Consider the following 26,092-nt stretch of genomic DNA (forward strand, 5'->3'; position numbering starts at 1 on the left):
CGCGCTTTCTCTCTCTTCCTCCACTCTCTTCCTCCTCCTCTTCCTCTTCGCTCGTCTGCAGTGGTGGTCTTTTGTCGTGAGAGCTTCTTGTCGTCTGAGAGTCTGGAGTCTCTTCTCGTCTTGGCCCTCGTCTTCGAGTTCCTGTCGTGTTGGTCCTGCGCTCGCGGTTTGGCGGGCGACCTATCCACGGAGGCACGGACAGCAGACGCGACAGCGCCGGTTGTGTGGTGGACCCGCGCGTCCGAACGAGGAGTGCCGGAGAGGGTTCACCGACCGCGAGAGGAGTCGGGGCCAAGCATGACCACGCCGACGGACGTGGGAGAGGGACTCGACGGCCCACTGGGAAGTCGCAACTTTCTCTTTTCCTTTGGGTTCGTGTAAATGACTGTGGGTGGCGCCTGTCCTTGAAGTAGTATTGTTTAAGTGTTGCCGTGTGTCGGGCTTCGTCGGGATATCTCTTTTGCCTGTGATTGTGTATACGTGCCATTTCTTGACTTGCTTTTGCTTTATTGTACATGATGATTGTGACTGTATACGTGCCTTCCGTGCTCGTCTGCGTGTGCAATTAAACATGCTTGTGTAATTGTTCCCGCTCTGCTTCGTCTCTTTTCCTTTTTTATTGACCCTCCATCTTGCATCACGTAAGGGGTCCGTAGTGGGTTTAAAACGCCCGGTAATTAATCGGAACCGTCGAGGCCAACGATAACACCGCTCGGTTATCACTGTGGCACGGAACGGACCGCTTAAGCGGTTCATGTCCGGAGTCGGCCTGTGGCGTGGTACGATGGCTCGGTCGACCACTCGCGCAGGTACTTAGGTAGGTCGAATTTGGTGAGCTACCCTATCCTGCGCGGGTGGGCAATTGGCACGATCGTGGTGAGGTTAAACCCCCACCCGTGACTAGCTCCCGGCGTTGTTCCGAGAGGGTCACGACTGAATTGTCCATTCCGGTGGGCGAGGCGGCCGCCATTCGAGTCGAGTGGCCGATCGCACGCCGGCAGGCGCAAATTCGCAACACTGGTGTCAGCGAGCGGGAAACAAACCCTCCCGTCTCCAACTAAATTTACGGAACCGGATCAAGGGTGAGTGGAGCGATCCTCCGTGTTCCATTAAATTACGAGCAATTTAAATTTAATCGCTTACGTGAAATAAGATGGCGTTTCAAGGCGAGCGGGTGCCGGCGTTAGAAATGTATATGTGTAGTAATGTAGGATCCATGGCCCGGGATGGTACTTGTAATTTTAATCAAAGGGGAAGCTCAACCCCATTTACTGAGCACGGGCTTTACCGGCAAACTGAATCGCATAATGGCGGCGCGATCGCACCTCAGTGCAGCGCGGAGCGAGCAGCTATTTATGGCGCTGCGAATGGCGCGACACGAGGCGAGCGCTCCCAACAGCCGTTTCAAACCACGTGGGCATGGCAGGCGAGGCAGGCGGACATTGGCGGGCTTTGGGAAGAATTGAAGGAAGAATGGAGGACCGAGCTCGAAAAAGAAAAAACAGAAACACGAGTTGGAAGTAAAACAATTAAAGGAAGAACTATTGGAGAAGTCAAGATAGGCCAAGGAACTCGAGGGAAAAGTGGGGGAAATAGAATTGAGGATCCATAAGTGGGAACAAGGGAGGAGCGAGCTAAGCAAGAGAATGGAAGAGGAGCGAATTGGTAACTCCCGGGACAGAAAGCACTTTGAAGAGGAATGGAAAAAAAAGCTGGAAAAGGAAAAAGGTGAACACTACTTGGATTTAAAAAAAACTGAAGGAAGAGGTAAGATCAGGCAAAAAGATAAGAGAAAGACTAGAAAAGACGATAAAAGAAGAAAAGGAATGGCAGGAACAACTAAAGGAATACGGGAAGAAAATGGACGAAATGAGGAGGGAAGCATGGGAAAGTTGTGCGGCAAGGGGGGAAGAAGCATGCAAATTGAGAGAGGAATTATGGGAAAAAGCTTCTGAGATACTGAAACACGAAACCAAAGAGATTACAAAACGAACTAAGGATGTTAAAACAGGAGAGGAAGAGAGCGGAAAATGAAACGTTGAGGAACCACACAGTGCAGATCAAACAGGCAAGGTTGGAGTGGGCGGAGATGAGAAAGGAATTGGAAAAAGAAAGCTTCTGAGTTACAAAACGAGCTGAGGATGTTGAGAGAAGAAAGAACGACAGCAGAGAATGAAACGTTAAGGAACCATACTGTACAGATTGAACAGCTCGAAGCGAAGGCCAGATTGCAGAATGAGGAACAAGAAAGAGTACTGAAAGAACAAGAAATGAGACAGGAGAAGGAAATTAGTCAATTGAAGGAAACCACGAGATTGCAGAATGAGGAACAACAAAGACAGTGGAGTGAGAAACAAAAAGACGAACGAATGAGACAGGAGAAGGAAATTGGTCAATTGAAGGAAATAAGATTGCAGAGTGAGGAACAAGAGAGACAATGGGATAGAAAACAAAAAGAACATGAAGCTGAGGTTGACCAATTAAAAGAAAAGGCGAGGCTGGAGTGCGAGGAGATAGACAAAGAACAGCGAATGAAACACAAAAGGGAAATTAACCAAATGAAGAAAACCATGAAACTGGAGAAGGAAGGAAATGAGCCAATTGAAAGAAACGATGAGATTGGAAAATGAAGAGCAGGAGAAACTGTGGGGTAGAAAACAAGAACAATGTGAGTTTGAAATTGGACAACTAAAATGGGGAGCAAGATTGGAGTCCACGGAGATTGAAAAACTCCGGAGGGAGAACGAAGAACTCAGGAAGTTCTAAGAGGAGGAACGAATCAGAAGGAGCCAGGAAGTAGAACAACACAATAAGGTGGGATATGTGACAGCACCACAAAGAGCAATGTCGGTGGTGCAGGACTTGATTGACACTCGTCGGATGAAGGAACAGATAGGACCAACCCTAATAAAGGAGACACAAATAAAAATGGAGAAGAGGGTAGAACAACGTAATAAGGTGAGATGTGTGACAGCACCACAAGGAGCAATGTCGGTGGGGCAGGACTGAATCGACGCCACTCGTCGAATGAAGGAACAATTGGGACCAACCCTGATAAAAGAGACACAAATAAAAATGGAGATGAGGGAAATAACAAAGACAAAGAAGGAAATGAAAGTATTGCCAGAGACACGGGAGATAGAGTGAATTGGACGGGGTTGGTGACAAACATACACACATTGAGGTAGTGGAGGACCATGAGGGGGAGCTGGCGGACTGTTTTGGGACCCGGTGCGAGCAGCTGGATAGCCTCCTTCGGGAACAGAGGGAGACGCTATTCTCCCTTGAAGCTGATCACGACCAGGTGAGTTCGGTCGTGTCGAGCGAGTTCGAGGGGACGGGTGCTGTGGACAGGTGCACATGCAACTTGGGGGGTATGGAGGCCCCGGGAACCCTTGTGGGGACACGAATCCCCAGTGTAGTTGTGAAGGTGTGTGTGTTTGCGAGTGTGCGGAGATGCGTGCTCTCTGGCATGCATTGTGCGAGTAAGACCCCCTGTGTGAGTGAGAGGGTCCGTGTGAGAGAGACAGTGTGTGTAAGAGAGCGGTACGAAAGGGAGATGACGGTGGGCATGTGCGAACATGCAGCCGCGTCTCCCGGGGTGAGTGTGATGGAATGAAGAGTGAGCGTCGTAACACGCAGGAGTGTGTGCGTGGAATGACGACGACGGCGACAGAGGGACAAAGGCCGAGTAGCAGCCGTAGCTATTTCGGGGACCGCGCCGGGTTTACCCAGCAGGGAGCGCGAGGTCCGTGCTGTGCAACGCACGAGGCCGCCACATGCGCGCTTATGGGAGTGAAACCCGGTCCGGAAACACCAGCGGTGGATGTTGCCGATCCCACGGAGGGACGAAGGTTAGGCAGGATTTCGGATTTGGACCGGATGGGTTCTCCACGCGAGCTTGTGTTAAGCTCCAACGGGCAGAGCACATGTGTTCGTGTGGGGAACCCCTCGAAACGCGAGGCTTGGTTTTTTTATGCGCCGGGTGATGTCATGGCTGCGTGTATGGTTGGAATCCGGCAGGAGGGTGAATCCCTGCCGGATGGTACCGTCCAAGAGGGACGAGGGACGCGAACAGCTGCCATGACGTCACGCCAAAGGTGCGCGGCTGTGAATTGCCGCGCTGGTGTTGCGCGAGAGAAAAAAAAATAGCAAGCCTCGCTTTCGGGTGAACAGGATCCCTGGGCTAGGGGTGGAAGATCCCCTTGGCCCGGGCACAGAATGACACGAGTTTGGGGGATGGGTTAGTCAAAGCGAGACCGACTTCATGGAGCAAGGGGTAAGTCCTCATGGAGTCTGTGGAATGGATTAGTTAGGGGGATTTCAGTTGAGATTTAGGTTGGGAAAGTGATTTTTGATGATTTGAGGAGAGTGACAGACTGTGGATGTGTAGTGGGGACGTAGCTTAGCTACGTAGTGTTAAAAGGAACGTGCTGTAGTTTAAGGGACGACGTGGGAGCACGAGTTAGTTAGGGGATGTAGTCAGCAGGATGGCAGAGATCAGCGGTGTGTGTGTTGAAGAGTTGGTGAGTTGTGTGGAGACATGTTGAGTGATTGAGGCCAGTGGGTCTGAGTGAATGGAGCGAATGGGGAATGCATGGTGTAATGAGTGATTGGGGGGAGGAGTGACTCCTGCCCAAGGGACCCCGGGGTCAGAATAAAGTGAGTTAGTTGGGGTTTGTTAAATTAACAAAAATGGAAGTCGTTTTGTTGTTGGTGGGAAAGTAGGCTCGAAACCCGTTTGGAGGGGTGCAGGAGCCCTGTTGACGGGCTGGGAGCGTGGCTGCAAAAGGTGAGTATCGCTGAGTGGGTACCCCGAGCACCGGGCTAGTCGGCCGTGGTAGGCCAAGGGCCCATGGGGGGCTGGGATAGCGTAGTGGGCACGGGTGCGCCCGCATGATGCGGGGGCCCGGGGCGCCGTTAGCCGCGTGGGCAGTGTTGTGGGCATGGGTGACCCTCGGAAAGGGGCCCGGTAAGCCAGCCTGCCATGTGAGCGTTTCAGGGGAGTCACCATAGAGGGCACTCCCCGGTGTTTAGGGAGCTGGTCGGCTCGGAGGCAGTGTAGTGCCCGGGGGTGCCATCGTCGGAGAATCAGCAGAGGGTCGTGCCTGCCAAGGGAGCCACGTGTCCCAGCCATGAGACCATGTGAGGGCACGGAAAGAAAATTGGGGGGCGAGCCCCGAAATTGTGAGGACACCAACACAGGCGACGGGAATGTGGGTTGATAGAACCAGTAGATTAAGCGAGAGGTGCTTGTTGAAAGCCCTGGGGTAGTTTAAAGGTTAATGGAAAGGGTAGATAGGAAGTGTACCCCTCCACACCATCCATCCCTTCGCTCGTTGTGAGCCGCTGGACCCACTTTGGGTTAAAGATCACTGAAGTCTGGGGAGGCCATCCTGAGGCTTGAGTTGGGCCTCGACACAGAACTCTAGCTCTCCCTTATTCCCCTCCAGGAAGGGAACATAGGGGTTGGGAGTAGGCTAGGAGACGATAGGTTAGCCAAACAAAGATGGTAAAGGGGGTTAGGGGACGATTTATAGTGGGGGAGAGTCAAAAAAAATAAAATAAACCAATGTCACCCGCAGGGTGACCCGTATCTTGCCAAAAGGTGACCACGTGTGACTTCTTTAAGGTCACACTGAGGTGAACAGAGCTGCTATCCACTTGGAGCGACTCCTTGACGAATATCTGCCTACGAGAGATTCCGATGAGAATCGTTCTAGAGTAACCATGAAAAATATGCGTTTGCCTCATAACGTCACCAAATGACGTCATAATGTTTCAAGCTTGACATCTCTAGAAAGCACTCATTGACGTGTTCAATTTGAGGTACTACACGATATGGTTCCTAAAACTTGAAAATTTGACCTTGGGGTCAAATATGTTTGACCTCAGGCGCTAACCATGAAGGTCAAGGCCAATCGCCACCAAAAATTAATCAGCTGAGTGCCAGACCATTAACTATATTCCCATGAAGTTTGAAGACGATCCGATCAAAATTACTCAAAAAATAAGGGTTTCGTCGACTCCCCTGATTTGCGACAAAGTGACCTTGACCTTTGACCTTGACCTTCAAAATTTTATGCGCTGAAAGGGACCTCTATAGGCCTCTGATATGCGGTTACAAAAATTTCCAATGATAACTGTGCTCTGCAGAGTGATTTATACGTGATTGCAGACCAAAAATAAAAATAAAAATAAAAATAAAAAGACAAATGAAGGTCAAGGCCAATTGCCACCAAAAATTAATCAGTTGAGCGCCAGACCATGTACTATATTCCCATGAAGTTTGAAGACGATCCGATCAAAATTACTCAAAAAATAAGGGTTTCGTCGACTCCCCTGATTTGCGACAAAGTGACCTTGACCTTTGACCTTGACCTTCAAAATGTTGTGCACTGAAAGGGACCTCTATAGGCCTCTGATATGTGAAGTTACAAAAATTTCCAATGATAACTGTACTCTGCAGAATTTTTTATTCGTGATTACAGACAAACAAACAAACAAACAAAAAAAAAACTTCGTTTTGGCAAGATAACAAACAAAAATAAAAAAACATACTAGCTGACTAACATATCTTGCAAAAACTTCGTTTTGGCAAGATAATAAAAACAACAACAAAAAAATAAGTTGGGGCGAAATTGGTTTTTTACAAATTAAGGGAGTGGGTAGGAACAACGACAGGCAAAGGCGATAGGTTGGGAGGGAGACAGTAGGTAGGTCTGAGCCCGCCTTCTGAGTAGCCAGCACCACCGCACTCCCTCCACGAACCAATTCACGCAAGGGGCCGGCCAATTTCATCTGCCGGCTGTGTTTTACTGCAAGGTCTGTGCCGGCCCACTACATTGGCTGGCTGTTTGCTGCGAGGCCTGTACCGGCCAGATCGTCTGCAGCTGTGCTTCAAGGCCTGTGCCGGCCAGTTCATATGCCGGCTGTGTTTGCTACAGCGGCCTTGTCCTGCCATGCCTTGCCTGCCTGCCTTTGCCTTGGCCCATGCCTGCTGCCCATGTTCACCAACCAGCCCCCGTTCTGTTTTGATTTCCCCCCCCCACGCCCCCGTTCATTTCAATGCGTGCCGGAATCATCGTGAAGGAAACAGTTGGAAGCTGCAAGAACTGTCCTGTTGGCAGCTACAATACGGGCCAGCAGTGGCGGCCTGTGCACCGGTTGACTTTGCCTTTTTCTTCTTGCAGAGTCCATTGATCCTGGGCCATGGTTTAGTGTAAATTATAAGGTAAAGGTGTTAAGATGTACTGTACATATGAGTGCGCCCCCGGCATGTCTGTCTAGCGCCGGCAATTTTATTTAAGTCGTTTGTATGAGTTTGTTTGTGAGTTAGTTACTCAGCCCTCAGGTTATTTATTTTGGGGACACGAATACACTGAATGTCGCACTCGGGGATCCGTAGGTAAAACGTACTAGGGGAGAACTACACATGATGGCACACGAGAATTTGACGACTCGGGACGAGTCTGTAAAAAGGGGAGGGGGTAGTGTTACGGCTGTGGAAATTCGCATTACACCATAAAGAGTCCTCAGATAAGATATCTCGATAGGTCCATGTGTAGTTAGCCCAAACCCATTGTATAGAGGGAATTTATGTGATCCATCAGGGCTGAGACGCTTTGAGTTAGCCATTTTTCTGTTCTATCTTTCATTTCGAACAATTCTCCTGCCATTCTTCCCCGCGCTTGGTGTGAAGGAAGGGGGAAGGGCAGCTCGCCGCCGATTGGTGGATGGACCGCGTGAGGCGGTCGGGGTGAGGGAACGCCCCTTTTCGAGAATCTTCTCAAAGGAGGGTGGAGCCTAAAACGGGGCGGAGTGAAGGGCGGAGCCCCGCGCTAGAAAGGATGGACACGGGCGGGGCGCGCTCTCTCTCTCTCTTCCTCCACTCTCTTCCTCCTCCTCTTCCTCTTCGCTCGTCTGCAGTGGTGGTCTTTTGTCGCGAGAGCCGCTTGTCGTCCGAGAGTCTGGAGTCTCTTCTCGTCTTGGCCCTCATCTTCGAGTTCCTGTCGTGTTGGTCCTGCGCTCGCGGTTTGGCGGGTGACCTATCCACGGAGGCACGGACGGCAGACGCGACAGCGTTGGTTGTGTGGTGGACCCGCGCGTCCGAACGAGGAGTGCCGGAGAGGGTTCGCCGACCGCGAGAGGAGTCGGGGCCAGGCGCGACCACGCCGACGGACATGGGAGAGGGACTCGACGGCCCACAGGGAAGTCGCAACTTTCTCTTTTCCTTTGGGTTCGTGTAAATGACTGTGGGTGGCGCCTGTCCTTGAAGTAGTATTGTTTAAGTGCTGCCGTGTGTCGGGCTTAGTCGGGATATCTCTTTTGCCTGTGATTGTGTATACGTGCCATTTCTTGACTTGCTTTTGCTTTATTGTACATGATGATTGTGACTGAATACGTGCCTTCCGTGCTGGTCTGCGTGTGCAATTAAACGTGCTTGTGTAATTGTTCCCGCTCTGCTTCGTCTCTTTTCCTTTTTTATTGACCCTCCATCTTGCATCACGTAAGGGGTTTGCATTGGGTTTAAAACGCCCTGTAATTCATCGGAACCGTCAAGGCTGACGATAACACCGCTCGGTTATCACTGTAGCACGGAACGGACCGCTTAAGCGGTTCGTGTCCGGAGTTGGCCTGTGGCGTGGTACAATCGCCCGGTCGACCACTCGCGCAGGTACTTAGGTAGGTCGAATTTGGCGAGCAACCCTATCCTGCGCGGGTGGGCAATTGGCACGATCGTGGTGAGGTTAAACCCCCACCCGTGACTAGCTCCCGGCGTTGTTCCGAGAGGGTCACGACTGAATTGTCCGTTCTGGTGGGCGAGGAGGCCGCCATTCGAGTCGAGTGGCCGATCGCACGCCGGCGGACGCGAATTCGCAACAATATCAAACCTTGAAAAGGCACATCCTCAGATCCCCAGCAATATAGCTGGCAAGTTTCAATTAGATCGGACCAGTGGTTGTCCAGAAACAGAGGTCACACACACACACACACACACACACACACACACACACACACACACACACACACACACACACACACACACACACACACACACACACACACACACACACACACACACACTGCTGGAATTACAGATAGATGATCAGCGGGGCTAAAAATATTATTCTTGTTCTTCCAATGTGAATGTCCCCATCACATCGGAGATCCTTCCATGTTTGAAATATTAAAATGTTTTTGGAAGACATTATTTGTTAGGTGTCATGGGTTCAATATTCAGAAATTATAAATGGAGGAGGAAGTGCTGTATTGCCCATCCACTTTCCTCTGCTGTCGTGTCTGTCTTCTCTCTTCTCTCTCTCTTCTCTCTCTCTCTCTTCTCTCTCTCTCTTCTCTCTCTCTCTTCTCTCTCTCTCTCTTCTCTCTCTCTCTTCTCTCTCTCTCTCTCTCTCTCTCTCTCTTCTCTCTCTCTCTTCTCTCTCTCTCTTCTCTCTCTCTCTCTCTCTCTCTCTCTCTCTCTCTCTCTCTCTCTCTCTCTCTCTCTCTCTCTCTCTCTCTCTCTCTCTCTCTCGCTCTCTCTCTTTCTCTATTCCTCCCTCACAGTCTCTGTCCCCTTCATCTTTCTTTCCCCACTTTCCTCCCTCAAATACGTTTTCTTGCCACCAGTTATTACAATTGAATGCAAGCATCACAGATTAATGCCAATGCAATGACAGTGTATTGCCCCCACAATGAAGACTCAGAGGTTTTTGGAATAAGCCAGAGTCATCCAAAGCCAACGAAAGTGGCCAAAAACATATGGAAACTACCAAAGTATGGAACTACAAAAAGGGTCATCAAGAAATATAGGGGCAGTCAGGTTAGCAGAAACAAACTTTATTTCATTATGTCTCAGCATCTGGAAAAGCTCCAAACTCAAGCTCCTGGATAATCACTGACTACCTTTCTTTGACAGATCATATCTCCAAGCTGGCCTCCAAAGCTGGCCACCACCTTGGCATTCTGGACAGGGCAAAGACTTTCTCTGTTGTGTCCAGTTTTTTTTTCTCGTGCACACGGTCAAGGTTTGTAGAAGAGATAATACACTGAACGGATCAGGATGCAACAGAACAAAAGCAACAGTGGAGAGAGAGAGAGAGGGGGGGGGGGACATCAATAGCAAGGTTGAAGGACAATATAGAGACTTGGATAAAGAATGGGTGTAGGGAAGGATGCATGGCATGAGCAAGATGGATACTGAATCAAACTCTCAGGAAGGGACAACTGGGAATTTGGAAGAAGGTGGGCTTGGAGGGAGTGGTTAATGGGGATAGAAACGATCATGGTTTTGGATTGGGGATGATCTGAGATGGTGGTGAATAGCTGTCATGAAGAATTTGAGGGGAGAATGAGATTGAAGAGAAAGTGAAAGTTCCACTGGCAGAAAAAAAAGAGGAATAAATGAGTGGAGGTGAGCAGTGATTCTGGGTTTTGGGATTTTCACCAGAAAGGGGTGGATAGTGAACCATGTGTTCCCTGCAGAAACCTGGGTTGGGGGGAGGGGGGAGCATGGAATGGGCAGAGGGTGCAAGACCAGAAAGAAGATAAAACAAGACAGAGAGAGACCACTGACTTATCCATGTTGGGAAAGATGCTGAGGCATAGACTCGGCTTCTTTGTGGGACACTCCATTAATCTTGAAGGCTTCTTTTCCATGGTATCAAGCTGAGCAAGATGTGAGGCAGGCTCACCAGCCCAGAGGAAAGAGCAGTATTCCATCGAGCTGCAGATGAAGGCCTTGTATGTAGATATGAGTTAAGGTATACCAAGCAAGGATGTTGGACGATGCAGGATGCCCAATTGGTGACTGATTTTGGAGGCCAACTTTGAAAAGTGGTTCACCCAATAAATATCTGGCTGATAGTGAGACACATGAGTTGGAATGATTGAACTTCTTCAAAAGGATTGTGAAGAAAGTAGATGGGAGGGTTTTCAGAGAGACGGAGTGAGTGTGAAATTTGTATGGATCTAAAGACATATACCAAGTGGTTGATCATTCCAGTATCTACCTTAAATCCTTTCCTTTAATAGAGTCAAAATTTTACAATCACCCCAAATTGTTAATTCCCCTCTTCACATGGATGTGGAATTGTCTTTCTGAGTCTGGCTTCCCATGTTATTCCTTCCTGAGCTTCTCCTGCCCTCCACCACTTCATAAAATCTCCCCTTTCTGCTTCTGAATTTTACTACATTCCTTGAGACCATGTCTCCATTTTGCCTACACCTCCATACTTGTAGAGCTGGCAGAATAGATTGGAGGTATGCATACTCACCTTTCAGTTGTCTCGCTGATGTTTGAATTGTGAGTCAGATAGAAAACTTTCACCTTGGTGTTTCACATGCAGGGTGAGGTATCAATCTGTTCCATCCATTTGAAGGACGTTAGGCTGGAGGACTTGTCTGCAACAGTAGGAAGATGGTACGAATCTTAAGGAGTCTTTAACAAAGTACAGGTGAGTTATCCCCAGCAGCCTGAACAAATTATTAATTCCTGCTCTCTTCAGTTGAATATCAGGCCTGATTAGGCAGTTCATGAAAGACTTGGGCCAAAAACGTTCGAAAGAAGAAAAAGAGGAATCGGAAGAAGAAAGTTGCAGTAGCAGCAGCAGTTGTAGTATTCTCATTGTTGTAATGCACCCACACATTATTGTCCTCTTGTTTCCTTTGCACCCCACTCAGTATTTGTTTTCCCATTTATTTTGTTGTCTTCTGCCATGTCCCTCAATATCTGTACTTTAAAAAAGAAAAAAAAAGGGTGGGAATTGATCCAGCTGATCCTTTGTTGTTATGAAACAATGAAGTATTGTCTGCTCATCGCTCCATATAAAAGTATTGACAGAGCTTTCCACTCTCAAGAAATAATGTTCTTCATTGTCTGAAGTCAATGCCTCCCTCCTTTCATAAAATTTATTTCCTGGCAAGGAAATTGGTTTGCTGTTTGACAAGGAAAACCAGTTTTAACATCGTTATTTCCTCAACTGATGGCTCACAGAATCTATCTGATTCTGTGTCTTTACAAACCTCATGACGGTGCTTGTGAGTGTGCTCAGCAAAATGAAATCCCAGTCATCAGGCCCACATTTTCAGTTTTGATGGGTTTGCAGAGTTCATCTCAGGTGTGCTGTTATCATTTGTTTCTCTCCTTTTTCCATCCTTTCTTTCAAAGAAAGTCTGACTTGCCTGACATTGACCTATTTTTTGAGTTGTATGATTGCACTTTGATTGTAATTCCTTTTTAAAATGTCTTCCATGGTTTAAGCTTGGGATATGAATGAGAATGCCTTTGTATTGCACCAGTTTCAACATAAAGATTGTTGTTGCCTGAAGTCTCATAATGCTTTGGCTTCTGTAAACCACAGTCGATACTAATTTTTCAATTCTTGATCCCATGCTTGAACTTTTCTTTCAACCGTTAAACTTTTTTCTGGAGGTTTACTCATATCCTTCTTCTTCTTCTTCTTCTTTCGGCTGCTCCCGTTAAGGGTCGCCACAGCGGATCATCCGTATGATCCGCATAGTGATTTGGCACATGTTTTACGCCGGATGCCCTTCCTGACGCAACCCTGGTCGCCTCTTACGACACAGGGATATGGTACACCTATTTTAACCGGGGTATACACCGGCCCAGTACACTGGTACTCACTTTGCCGACCTCAGAAGGATGACAGGCTGAGTCAACCTCCTGGTGTATAGTTTCACCCATTTGAAATGGCATTGGATATGTACCAAGAAAGATAAAAGTTTATATCATTTATATTTCAGTTTTGAGGCTCATAGAAGGCCTTCTAATATTATCTAAAGAGACACTAAGAACACTCCGTAAGTATCAATGAGTGCATAAAATTAAAAGGAATGCAACTTAAGTTCTTCCAAATAAATCGTTTCATTGAAAATAGCTATGAAATAACTAAATACACATATCGTCTTGTTAGACATATCACACAATGAAACATAGCATGTGAGTATAATAATATGACAATCTAATCAACTTTAAATGATGATAAATTATAAAACAATGTTGTCATTAATTTTCATGAACATCATTTGATGGAGCATATCAGATGACATGTTGTGGTTTTTACACAAAATTAAGCAATGTTTTGAAATATGATACATAATCGGTGCCGATATTTAACTTGCTTAAAAGCCAACATATAGGAGCATAGTAGGATTGCCATTGTCCACAGAGTGGTAGTCCCACAGAGTGGGTTTTCAGATTTTTGGGTGCTTTTCGTATGTTTTGCGGAATGAAGGGTTTTACTGTGGGCGGAGTACAAATCCTGCCACCAACGTCCTCATAAAAAGCAACCCAGCTGCAGGAGGAAGTCCTCAGAACAGTTGGGCACTAGATATGGATGGCCATTGGCTCACAAGGAGCTCCTCTGCCCTTTGACAGGTTTTGTTTTTCAATCCTGTTGGGTGTCCATATAATACACCCTCCTCACCAAGAAGCTTAGTGGGGGAGACGGTTTAATCACCGACAACCCAACCATGAAACAGGTTAGTCCAGGTTTACATGGTACCTGTAGCAAGTCACAGATCTAATCTGACTTGACCTGACATCCATACTATATGGACCCGCAAATTGATGCTTTGTTAGAGGAGGCCTTCCCGTCAGTTTATTACAATGGTGTTACATTGTTCTCGCTTAGGCCTAAGTCACATTTGCTCTACGGCGAGGATACGGCGGCCGTACGCCCTCTGAATTGACAGAAACGTGCGGCGGCCGTAGAGTTTCTGCGGTGGCCTCAGGGTGGCCCTGCGCCATTTGGCTATATTTTACAGGCCGCAAGGTCGCCGTGGAATTATAACGTGGAGTTATAACTTTTTTCATTTCTACGTTCGCCGTAGCAATTTGACAAGCCGAAACAAAAGAAATGGTTAAAAAAAATAATTGACCCATTCGTTACCATCCGTCTGGCCGCACGTTCGCCTTAGGGCCCCCTGCGGTCGCCTTGCGGGCACCTTGAGGCTACCTTGTGTCTGCCTTGAAATTATATGGCCACTGCCGGGCCCCCTTAAGGTCACCGTGCGACATCAAATCAAAGACCATACGGCAACCCCACGTTTTCAGTCTCCACAATTTCTAAGACCCAAGGTCGAAGTCACATTTGCTCTACGGCAAGGATACGGTGGCCGTATGCCCTCTGAATGGACAGAAACGTGCGGCGGCCACAGAGTTTCTGAGGTGGCCTCAGGGTGGCCCTACGCCGTATGGCTATATTTTACAGGCCGTAAGGTCGCCGTGGAATTATAACGCGGAGTTATAACTTTTTTCATTTCTACGTTCGCCGTAGCAATTCGACAAGCCGAAAAAATAAACTGGTAAAAAAAAATAAAAATAATTAACCCATTCGTTACCGTCCGTCTGACCGCACATTCGCCTTAGGGCCCCCCTGCGGTCGCCTTGCGGGCACCTTGCATCTGCCTTGAAAATTCTATGGCTGCCGCAGGAACGCCCTGAGGTCACCGTGCGACATCAAATCAAATACCGTATGGCAACCCCACGTTTTCGGTCTCCACAATTTATAAATACACCGTGCAGCTCCCCGAAAAATAAAAACATATGTGACTGCTACATTGTGTGACCATGGAAATACTGCGGCCGCCGTATAATTGCTAATGGCCGTAGATTTTGGAGACCCCACGGCCGCCGTGGCAAATGTGACTTAGGCCTAAATACGCCGTGCGGCTCCCCGAAAAATAAAAACATGTGACTGCTACATTGTGTGACCGTGGAAATACTGCGGCCGCCGTATAATTGCTAGTGGCCGTAGATTTTGGAGACCCCACGGCCGCCGTGGCAAATGTGACTTAGGCCTAAATACGCCGTGCGGCTCCCCGAAAAATAAAAACATATGTGACTGCTACATTATGTGACCGTGGAAATACTGCGGCCGCCGTATAATTGCTAGTGGCCATAGATTTTGGAGACCCCACGACCACCGTGGCAAATGTGACCTAAGCCTTATTACAATGGTGTTACTGAAGAAGAGTTCTGTTCGACTTTTATGGCGGACAGCATAAAGCCTCTATGGACTATCCATCGCTAAATTGGTGACCGTTCAGGTGGAAGATTGGACCACATGTCCATCCATGGTCCACTGTTACATTGGTGTCAGGAGTGGGATTTTTTTTTACTGTTGTTCCTACTGTTTACAATGTTCTTTGTGAACAGCAAGAATCTCAAAAATGAAACAACAAACATGAATGAGATGAACAACACCAATGTTTTGATTTGCATGTGAAATTCGTTTTAAAATATGACCATCTCAAGAAAGGCCACCACAAAAGGTAAAACCAAGTAACATGTCGACAGCTAAGAAGAAAGTTTGCAAGATTAGGTGTCTTCGACTCATTACGTAAAGAGCTGGCAAACTTCACATCAATGCAGATTGAAAGACATAATCCAAGAAGATCATTTAAAATATTTTCAAGATCAAAATCAAGAGAATCTGCAATGCTTTGTCTTTCATAGGACTGCAATCGACAGCAAAGTGAAACAGAGGTAAATGCATTTCTTATCAGTCATTAAAGTAAATAATGATTAAAGTAAAATCAAATTGTGTAAAACCAGCAAATACAGAAGTTGATTAACAAGGGTGACCCATTGATTATGGTTTGTTGTCTTTGAGGGAACATCTAAACGAGCAGGAAGAAGGACTATAGATGTTCATGGAATATATTTAGAAAGAAGATCATGAATTCACACTCCGTTAAAAGCCCACATCTATTTCTTACCTTTTATGGGATACAATAATAAAGACTAACGGTCATGTTTGAACACACACTTAAAAAATGATTGAATAATTTCAAGGCTTTCATTTTTATCCCTCACAATTGGTGAATGAATGTATTTGCAGGCAGACATACGAATTGATATTGCAGATCCACTGATGGGTGATGGACCTTATACATTCCAGTTTGGACAATGTGGAGTTCAGGGAGAATTCATTCACTTCACTCCAGAGTTCATACTCAATGATGACTTGCAATCTTATTTTGGAGCCCGAGGTAATGTTAATATTCCTGAAGTGTTGTTGAATATGCACAAAATGTTATTGCATATGCCCGAATTGTTGTTGAATATGCACGAGGTGCTGTTGAATATGCCCTAGGCATTGCTGAATACGCCAGAGGTGTTGTTAAATATGCCCGAGGCATTTCTAAATATGCGTGAGGAATTGCTAAATATGCCCAAGGCATTGCTGAATACACACAAGGCATTATATACTGTCGTTTTGTTGAATAGTTATGCCTGGGGTGTTGTCGAATACACGTGAGGCATTTCTGAATACACCAGAAGTGTTGCTGAATATGCTCGAGGCGTTGTTGACGATGCCCGAGTCATGACCGAATATGCCCCCAAGAAGACCAAGCGCCCCAAGAAGACCAAGAATCCTCCAGATTCTAGGATGGTACCATTCTCCTCGTATGTTAACTGACATGGGAAGGAGTGAAACTGATGTTTCACCACTAACCGGTCTCTGAACCTCAGAGAGTGCTGCAATACCAATGTTGAAATGCTTGAGCTCAGATGATAACAGGGACAGGTGATCATCCTCTCTTTGAGATAGGACATTCCAGGCACCCACCCGAAGGGAATGCCTCAGGTTAACCCAAAGAGACCACCGTCTGGTGGACGACATCTCAGCACACACACTACCACAATCTGACACATGAAGGTTACCCTGGGGTTTTCTTCCCGTCATCAAAGAGAAGGGGTCCCGAAGGCTTTGTGCTAATCCCGTCATCCGGTGACGGGACTCCCACGGCGTGGGTTTTCAAATTTCTTTGCATTTTTGTGTTTTGAGGAGTGAAGGGTTTAATGGTGGCCGTGCAAATCCTGGCACCAACCTCCTAAAAAAAAAGTAACCCAACCTCAGGAGGACGTCCGCAGACAGAGTTGGGCACGAGATATGGATGGCCGTTGGCTCACAAGGAACTCCTCCACCCTTTGACAGGTTTTGTTTTTAATCCTGCTGGGTGTCCATATCACACACCCTCCTCACCAGGAAACCTGGTGGGAGAGACGGTTTAGTCTCCACCAACGCAACCATGAAACAGGTTAGTGCAGGTTTACATGGTACCTGTAGCAAGTCACAGATGAAATCTGGCTTGACCTGACAATAATCCCTTCATTAAACAACACGGTGCTATCCCTTCATTGGAACAAGTGTTCTTTCTCCAACTGCTCAGACAAAGGGATAGTGTCTGAAACTTTACCTTCACTTTGCCTCTCACAGCAACTTGCAATCCTTAACAACCTTCAATTGAACATGGAATGCAACTTTCTCTCACAGGATGCTTCCGATTCCTCTGAGTCTCTTCCTGGTCATTCTCTGTTCCAATTTGACAGGCTTCTCCACCATTCCCAAGGGGGTGTTGCTGTACATGTCAAGAGTTCCCTTGCTCATTGTTCTTTGGCCACACTAACCCCAACAAGCCTTTTCCATTCCTCTGACTTACTATACCTCTCTACAACCACCTATTGTTTGTCTATGTTGGATACTACCCTCTCCTCCTCCCAATGATGATGACTCCAAATATAACTCCAACATGAATCAACTAATTTCTGCTATTCGTACGTCGTCCCTCTTGAACCGATTAATGACTAACTTTTCGTTCAATTTCTCCTGTTCCTCTTCTGCCCCTCTTGGATCTTCTGACCATGTTCTTGTCAAAGCCCCTCTCTCTGGCTGTTGTAAGAGAGTAACCTCAATGACAGAATATGGCTATTCGCACAGGCCACCTGGCAGAGATTGCAATCTGCCATTTCAAAAGGATTGGACTGGCATCTTTCCAGCACCTGATAATTATTCAGCCTGGGAATACTTTGATCAAAGTCTACTTTCTCTCATGCACTGGTTTATCCCATCATTGCTTTGGCTACCATGAATCATCTATGGGGTCAAGGCAGAGTCTCAGTCCTGGAACACTGAATCTTGTGGAGAGGAGGTTGCGGACAAGCAGCTTGCTTTCTCAGGATGGAAAGTTACGCTGGCTAAGGGCAACTGTCATTCATTCTTTAAGGCTCGCAAAAAGTGTGTACCCATCCTGAGGCATGAAAGAAAACAATTTTTGCAAATCTCAAGGCTGAATTTTCCAATCAATCAGTCTCATTCCTCCAAGTCATGGTAGTGCCTTGTCAAGCACGCATTCTCAAGCTGAACGTTCTCCCTTCCATCCACCCCTCCTCTCAAATGTGATTACTGCAGATCCTGCTTAAGATAAGGCAGAATGTTTAAACTCTGCCTCCAAATTTCATGTACCGAACCAATCCCACTCTGTCCTCATGTTATGCCTTCATGCCACTGTCCACTGGACTGTGTGTCCTTCTCACCCAAGAAGGTAAAGAAAGTTCTGTCTAGCCTTTACCCTGCTTCGGTGATGGGTCAAATGACATCGGTGTCCTAGTTCGCAAATCCTGCTCTTAAACTCCTGTCCATGGATCATGCTGCTCCACCTTCACAGAGGACTACTGCTGAATGGGTCTTCTGGAGAATGACCAGCAATGGCATCTTTGCATGCAAGAAGTTTCAGAGTTTTTTTCCATCAATGTCATACTCACTCTTTGCCATCTTGCCAACAACCTGCAAGCTTGCCAACCCATCTATGCTCTGGGAACAGCATAAGGAATGCATGGTGGAAGATCTAAACGAATGTCGCTTGGAAGCAAGGCAGCTAGACATGGAATCCAACTACGACATCCTCAATGAAGCACTCATCTGTCTGTCAGACACTGTAGAACTAATGAGAGGCCAGATTCTGGATCCAGAGCTTGCCAATCTGGATCTGGATGGATTTCCAATTCCAGAGCGACATCAGGAAGACAACAGACTGGCGAGAGAAATTCTCCGGGAGAAGTATTATAATCGAGTCGCACGTCTTAATCACATTGACCAAACAGAGCCACAGCTTACAGACGACCAAATGGTTGCTCACAACAGGGTGATGGCATGCATTAATTCTGGGGTAGGAGGATTGATCTTCCTGGATGCTCCTGGCAGTGCAAGGAAGAAATAACTCATAAACCGTATTCTAGCAAAGATTTGTTCGAGTAGTCATGTCGCATTGGTAGCTGTAAGCAGTGGGATTGCTGCAGGGCTTCTTCAAAGTGGATGAACAGCCCATTCTACATTTATGATCCCACTCAACTTGACAAACACAGAAACACTGATGTGTGCCATATAATGTGGCTCAGCTTTGGCATCCCTCCTGTACAAGTGTTAAGTCATCTTCTGGGATGAAGCTACAATGTTACACCAACTGGCAGTGGAAGCTCTAGAATGAACATTGAAGGACATCATCAAGAGCAGCAACCTCATGGACACGATTTTGGTGGTGTTGTCAAGAGATTTCCGCCAAACTCTTCCTCTTGTGAATGGCGGCATGGAAGCCAATGAGATCGACACTTGCCTCAAATCTTCACATCTTTGGAACAATATTAAAACTCTTCATCTGGCAACAGACAGGTGATCTTTCCTTCAAGGTGATCATGATGCATGTCAATTTGCAAAGCTGCTGTTGAGAATTGGAGATGGCCAGGTGTGTGATGTTGGTGACAGATATTTCATCAGTATACCACAGGAATTGGGGACCAGGATATCTTCAGCCAAAGATCTCCAGTTGAGGGTGCGCCAAAACGTACTGCAACACTACAGAGACATGGAGTGGCTGTCAGAGAATGCAATCCTTGTTCCACACAATGGATCGGTATAAACAGTCAACTGGGAACTTATACAAAGCTTTCAACTTTATCCAAATCGGTGGACAATGTCGTGAGTGACAATGAACTCCACAGCGTTCCTCAACAGCCTGGAGCCCTCAGGCATACCACCTCACCACTTCCTTTTGAAAATCGGAGTGCCAGTCATGCACTTATGCAACCTCAGCCCACTAAAGCTTTGCAATGGAACTCAAGGAATCATCAAATAGTGTATGGCTGATTGTATAAATGTCACCATCGCCATTAAACCTGATGTTGGCTTAACGGTTAAGGTGGCTGGCTTAAGATCTTAGGGTCTTGAATTTGAGCTCCTGTCAGGCCATTGAAATCACACCAGGTGGGTTAACTCAGCCTGTCATCCATCATAGGTCAGCAAAATGAGTACCAGCTTACTGGGAAAAGGGCACTGCATGAGCAGCACAACTATGCTCCCAGCAATAATTCAAACAGCAGCCATAGGCTGCACACAAAATAATAAAGAACTCGGCTAAACAGGGAGAACAAGCCATAATTCCAAGGATACCGATCTTCCCGTCAAACACAGGCTTGCCTTTTGACTTTCAGCAAATTAATTTTCCAGTCAAAGCCTGCTTTGGCATGACCATCAACAAGTCCCAAGGGTAAAGCCTAAAGGTTGTTGGCTGAAGTCTTCAAGAGCTCACCTTCACACATGGCCGGCTGTACGTGGGGGCAAGCAGAGTGGGAAGCCCCAAAGGAATTTTTTTAACATTGTAATAAATTAAATTTTAGTGAAATGAAAACTTGTAATATTGTTTACCAGGAAGTTATTCAGTGAAACCAAGTCAGTTGCACCTCATTATCAGTTCACCGTTCAGTCAGTCATTGTCATTGCGATACACCAACATTAAAAATCCACTCTTCACCAGGTTTTGACTTTCCCAGGCTATTCAAAATATAGTATACCCAGGCGAAGAACGGGTATCTCACCTTATGAACAATAATGCTGCCTTCACAACCTGTAATCATTATATAAACTAGCAGAGTACCTGCATGATGGGCGATCTTGTTCTTCGCATGCAACACGTTCTTCTGACGTCTTTGGGATCTTTTGCGTCTTTTGGGTCTTTGGGGTATATTCAGTCTTTGGGGTATTTTTGGTGTTTAGGGTCTTCTAGGATTATTGTGTCTTTTATGTCTTTGAGGTCTTTGGGGTATTTTCCCTCTTTGGGATATTTTGAGTCTTCTGGGTCTTAGGGGTCTTTTCAGTCTTTTGGGGTATTTTGGGTCCTTGGAATCTTTTTGGTCTTTTAGGTCTTCTGGGTCTTTTCAGTATTTGGGGTCTTTTTGGTCTTTGGGGTCTTTTGGGACTTTGGGGTCTTTTTGGGGGAGGCAGGTCTTTGTACTTTTTGGGGATCTTTTGGGTCTGGGGTCTTTTCGGTTTTTGGGGTATTTTTGGTCCTCTGGGCCTTTTTGGTCTTTGAGGTATTTTGGGTCTTTTCAGTCATTTGGGTCGTTTGGGTCATTAAGGGACTTCTGGGTCTTTTCGGTCTTTGGGATATTTTCGTCTTTTGGGTGTTTGGGGTGTTTGGGGTATTTTGGATATTTTGGGTTTTCTGGGTCTTTTCAGTCTTTTGGATCTTCTGGGTCGTTGCGGTCTTTTCAGTATTTTGGGTCTTTAAGTGTCTTTTGGTCTTTGTAGTTTTTGGGTCTTTTCAGTCTTTAAAAGAAGAAAACTGGGTCTTTAAGGGTCTTTGAGGGTTTTCTGGGTCTTCGGAGTCTTTTGGGTCCTTTGGGTACTTTTGGTGAAGTATTTCAGGTTGCAATTGTGGGCAACATCAGGTCATCTGTCCAACCAATGGGTGAAGAGCGGATATGCATATATACATACATACATACATACATGCATACTCACATACATGCACACTCACATACATACATACATACACTTGTTTCATTATAGATAGATGTTTATTATACTGACAGCAATGGAAATTTCACGTTTTTATGACAACAGAAAAGTAATTTATAGAAACAATAAATGACATTACAAAATGGTGTTTATGACAAATAATGTAACGAGTTATATGTCCAACATCATTTGAGGGTATGCTGCAATGTAACGACACCTCTCTCTTGTTTCAGAACGTGTGCTTGTGCACGAATGGGGACATTACCGGTGGGGGTTGTTTGACGAATATGGTGTGGACAAGAAATTCTACATCTCTTCCAAGGGCAATTTGGAGCTTATCAGGTGGAACTGAATTATCGAGATTTACATTTTTGCATTTGTTTTGTAAAAATCACAAAATATAGACTATGAAGAGTAAATAAAATGTCATACAAATCCACAGGTAATTAAAAGGATTAACCTCTGACAAGTACAAACTGTACAAAGTAGATCTTGCTGGTGACTGCAGCCCCCTACAGGTTCGGGCTACTACAGCATATTTGGCACGAGAATATTGTTAGCTCACCTGGATTTTAGTCAGGTGAGCTTATGCGATCGAGCAGTGTCCGTAGGTGAGTGAGTGAGTGAGTCATTCATTCAGTCAGTCAGTGAGTCGGTCTGTAAACACTTCAGTCATGATTGCTTGAACCAAACACGATTTGGATGAAACTTGGCCACATGCTTCTTATCTGATAACTAACAAAAATGTATTGACCGCATCAAAATCTGCGTTCATTAAGGGGGTTCACGGGGGGGGGGGAGGTTAAATCCCGCACCCCCCACCGTCCCCCCCCCATAGGTATTTGCTCTCTTCTCCAAAACTACACACACCATTTTGATGAAGCTTGACCAGAACCTTCACCACCCGTAATGTATCAAAATGTATCGATTGCATCAAAATCTGCACTCATTAAGGGATCTACGGGGAGGGGGGGGTGACCTACCACCACAATAGGTATTTGCTCTCTTCTCCGAAACTACACACACGATTTTGATGAAACTTGACCCCAACCTTAATTACCGGTGATGTACCAAGGTGTATCCACTATATCAAAATTTGCACTCATTGAGAGTTCTACGGCAGAGGGGCATAGGGTTGAACCCCCCAAAATAGGTACTTGCTGTCTCCTCTGAAACTACACATACGATTTTGATTAAACTTGACCACAACCTTCATTACTTGTGATGTACCATAGTTTATCGACCAGATAAAAATCTGTGCTCATTAAGGGGGTTTATGGGGGTGGGGGTTAACCCCCATATAGGTATTTGCTCTCTTTTCTGAACTATACACAGAATTTCAATGAAACTTGACCACAACCTTCTTCACCCTTGATGTACCAAAGTTTGTTCACGGGATTAAAAAATTCAGTGTCTGAGGGGGTTTGCGGAGGGTTTAAGTGACTGTTGCTCTTGACCCAGGTGATCTTCAGGACAAGCAGTCCTATTTTTACATTCCTAATCTGAATGGGCAAGCTCAGCTGGGGGAGGAGCACCTGAATGAGGGAGGATCAACGAGTTGTCAGATCTGCTTTCTGTGTTGTTCACAGAGCTGGACGTTTATCTTTCCTTCACTTGAAGTTTTCCAGGCTACCTCTTTAGATGTTTGGAGCACCCAGCCAGAATGGTGTGTGTGGTCAACAGATCCTACCAGTCAGGATCCTTGTGGCAATAGCCGATGTGCCACATGGTTCCTCATACCATAACATTAAAAGATTTAGTATATTTTTTATGCACTGAACTAAGGCCAATAGTGGAGTATGTATTTTGACTCTTCCCATGCTCTTCTCGCCAAGGAAAGCTTTATAAAGGAGCCATGAAAGGCTACGCAAGGTAAGTCCTTTGCTGTTTCAAACCTTTCCCAGAGTTTCTCAACAGCTACAAAGACGTTCACAAATAATGCACACATGAAAATCCCAATGCTACACACTCTCAGCTGCTGGACCGGCTTCATCGCTTATTGGCGAATCATCAGTGACAGTGCAGACAGAAATGCATATCACTGAGGCTCCCAAGCATGTACTATGTATAAATGTCAAAAAGCTGTCATGAATGAATATAAATGAAAAAATGAAAACCTTCCCAAATCTCTCACCTGTGAATGGAGGGAATATCCAATTAGCACTCACCTAATCAATTAAACCCAGGTGGCTAGGATTACATAAATATATCGACTCTTGTCCTTACCGAGACTTTGTGAAGTTGCTACATTGCATCTTTATGGAAGTGAGAAACAACAAGAGTGCATCAAGGATAACATCCTGTCATGGCTGACTCATTTTGCACACTATAGCTCTTCGGATGGCAGACCAGTGCAAGCCAATCCACATGTGACCAGCTTCTTGCCAGACTAGTGAAATCAACGCAGTAAAAAAGCTGCCAGCATAAATTTCCCTGCTCCCCAGCAGAAAAGTAGCATGTGATCACCAGCTCAAACAGGAAGCCCTTTTTGTTCAGCTTGCAGCAAATTCTTATGTCCTATCTGTAAAATTACCAAATGGTCAGCACAAAATATTTTTTCCCCATAAAAAAATCTTGCATCATAGAAAAGTGAAGTGACAGAGGATAAAAGGGAAGGAATTGACAATGGGGCAGCGGGGCCACAGATGGACATAATAAGCAGGGAAATGAATGAACAGGAAAAGGGGAGAGGATGTGAGGAAATGCAGTGAGTAACCTCAAAGTTAGGTACAGTTCATTTGCATTTAAACGACAGCACATAGGAATGGCCGGGGGGTGACAGGATGCTGGTGCACTGCTTGGTGGAAGCCGTGAAGGGAAATTGGGATAATGGAGTGAAAGTGGGTGGAAAGTCTGGATTTGGAAGTTTAACTCAGATGGGGTTACCGGAAGAATACATTCATCCTGGACTATCTGGAAAGGGTCAGAGGGCTGAGAGAGCAGATAGAGCTACACCAGAGGAGAGGAGGAAATGAACAGAGGTCACTGACCTTTTTGTGACATGGACTGAACACATTTAAAGTGTAAACCTTATTTATGTACACCCCATATTTAATGTGTGGAAGAATATACAGGTACAATTAGAGACTTTGAGGTGGAAGTTTGAAAAAGTTACGGTTTTCACAGTTTGCAATAACATAGTTGGTCTGATAGTTTGACTACCGTGTGTAGAAATGAATTTGCGTGTGAAGGTATGGAGAGCCCAAATATCTCTGGATGTGATTTTTCTTCTTTAGAATTGTGCATCAATATTTTTTTCCAATCTTTTTTTTGGAGAATGATTGCACACATATGAAGTGCGTAAGTTGAACAGAGTGAAACGGAAGCTCAGATGTGCAAACAAACAAGCAACAATTATTTGTAGGTGCAACCTTGACATTGCTTGGAACATGAAGACCTGTCGTAAAGACAATGAAACTGGACTTCCAGATCATTCTTGCTATTACTGGTACGACAATGTACAGACATCATCTTCCTCCGTCATGAGCCAGCAGTATCTGACAAGCGTACGTTCTCTTGTCTCACTCACATCGGTTTACATTCCTGCAATGTATTTTTTTTTATTCCTGTTTTCAACTCCTCCTACAATGATCAAATCAATGTTTCTTATGTAATATCACTTTCATGAATAATATACTTTCATTTCTGTTGCAGATTATAAGCTTTTGTGATGCGACGTCACACAACACTGAAGCTCCAAATTTCCAGAATAGGTTTTGCAATCATAAGAGTACGTGGGAGGTCATGATGAAAAGTGAGGATTTCATAAACAACACAAACTCCCCTGCGACGGTTACTTCGACTCTACCAACATTTATTTATCTTTACACTTCAAAACCAGTATTCTGTTTGGTACTGGATACTTCTGCAAGTATGAATAAAGTGAGTACATTTGATTTGATCGACCTTTACAAGATCGTTGATTGGGTTAACCCTTGATCACATGTTTAAAATGTGTACAGTGGGCAATATTAGATCTTCATGGAGAATTAAAATATACGTCATGGAAAAAGCGATGAAAGTGATTACGTCGATTTTCACAAGTTTATATTAAGTTGTCATGGATGTTTGAGGTGCATTTGCGGAGGTTTTCTTTGTTTACATTTACAAGCTTTATGGAAGATTTTCGATGGTGGCAAACATTTGTGCCGCACATGTTAGAGAGGACAAAGGCAATCAAATATCGTTTTGTTTTGCACAATTTTCCTTTCAGATGGCCAAAGGTTGTACCAAGTATCTATAAATCGATTTCACTCGATGAGGAAACAATATATATGTATATATATATATATATATATATATATATATATATATATATATATATATATATATATATATGTGTGTGTGAGTGAGTCCGTAGGTGATAATAACCGGTATGCCCCGGTTAGAATAGGTGTACCATATCCCTGTGTGTCGTAAGAGGCGACCAGGGTTGCGTCAGGAAGGGCATACGGCGTAAAAACCTATGCCAAATCATTATGCGGACAACA

General features: G+C 45.6%; 1 protein-coding gene across 2 annotated transcripts in view; it reads left to right on the forward strand.

Annotated features, from left to right (window-relative positions):
* Window positions 1–26,092, forward strand: part of LOC147026674 (calcium-activated chloride channel regulator 3A-1-like) — an 85,952-nt gene that overhangs the window by 19,941 nt on the left and 39,919 nt on the right. For both annotated transcript variants that reach the window (XM_085882365.1, XM_085882366.1), the window contains exons 3-6: window positions 15,867–16,017; window positions 21,836–21,944; window positions 24,967–25,108; window positions 25,257–25,484. In XM_085882365.1, coding sequence (XP_085738491.1) covers window positions 15,867–16,017; window positions 21,836–21,944; window positions 24,967–25,108; window positions 25,257–25,484 — 630 coding nt within the window. The remainder of the gene's footprint in view (window positions 1–15,866; window positions 16,018–21,835; window positions 21,945–24,966; window positions 25,109–25,256; window positions 25,485–26,092) is intronic.

This window comes from Eptatretus burgeri, chromosome 5 (assembly GCF_056783735.1).
Source record: "Eptatretus burgeri isolate ZD-2024b chromosome 5, Ebu_testis_v1, whole genome shotgun sequence".
NCBI lineage: Eukaryota > Metazoa > Chordata > Myxini > Myxiniformes > Myxinidae > Eptatretus > Eptatretus burgeri.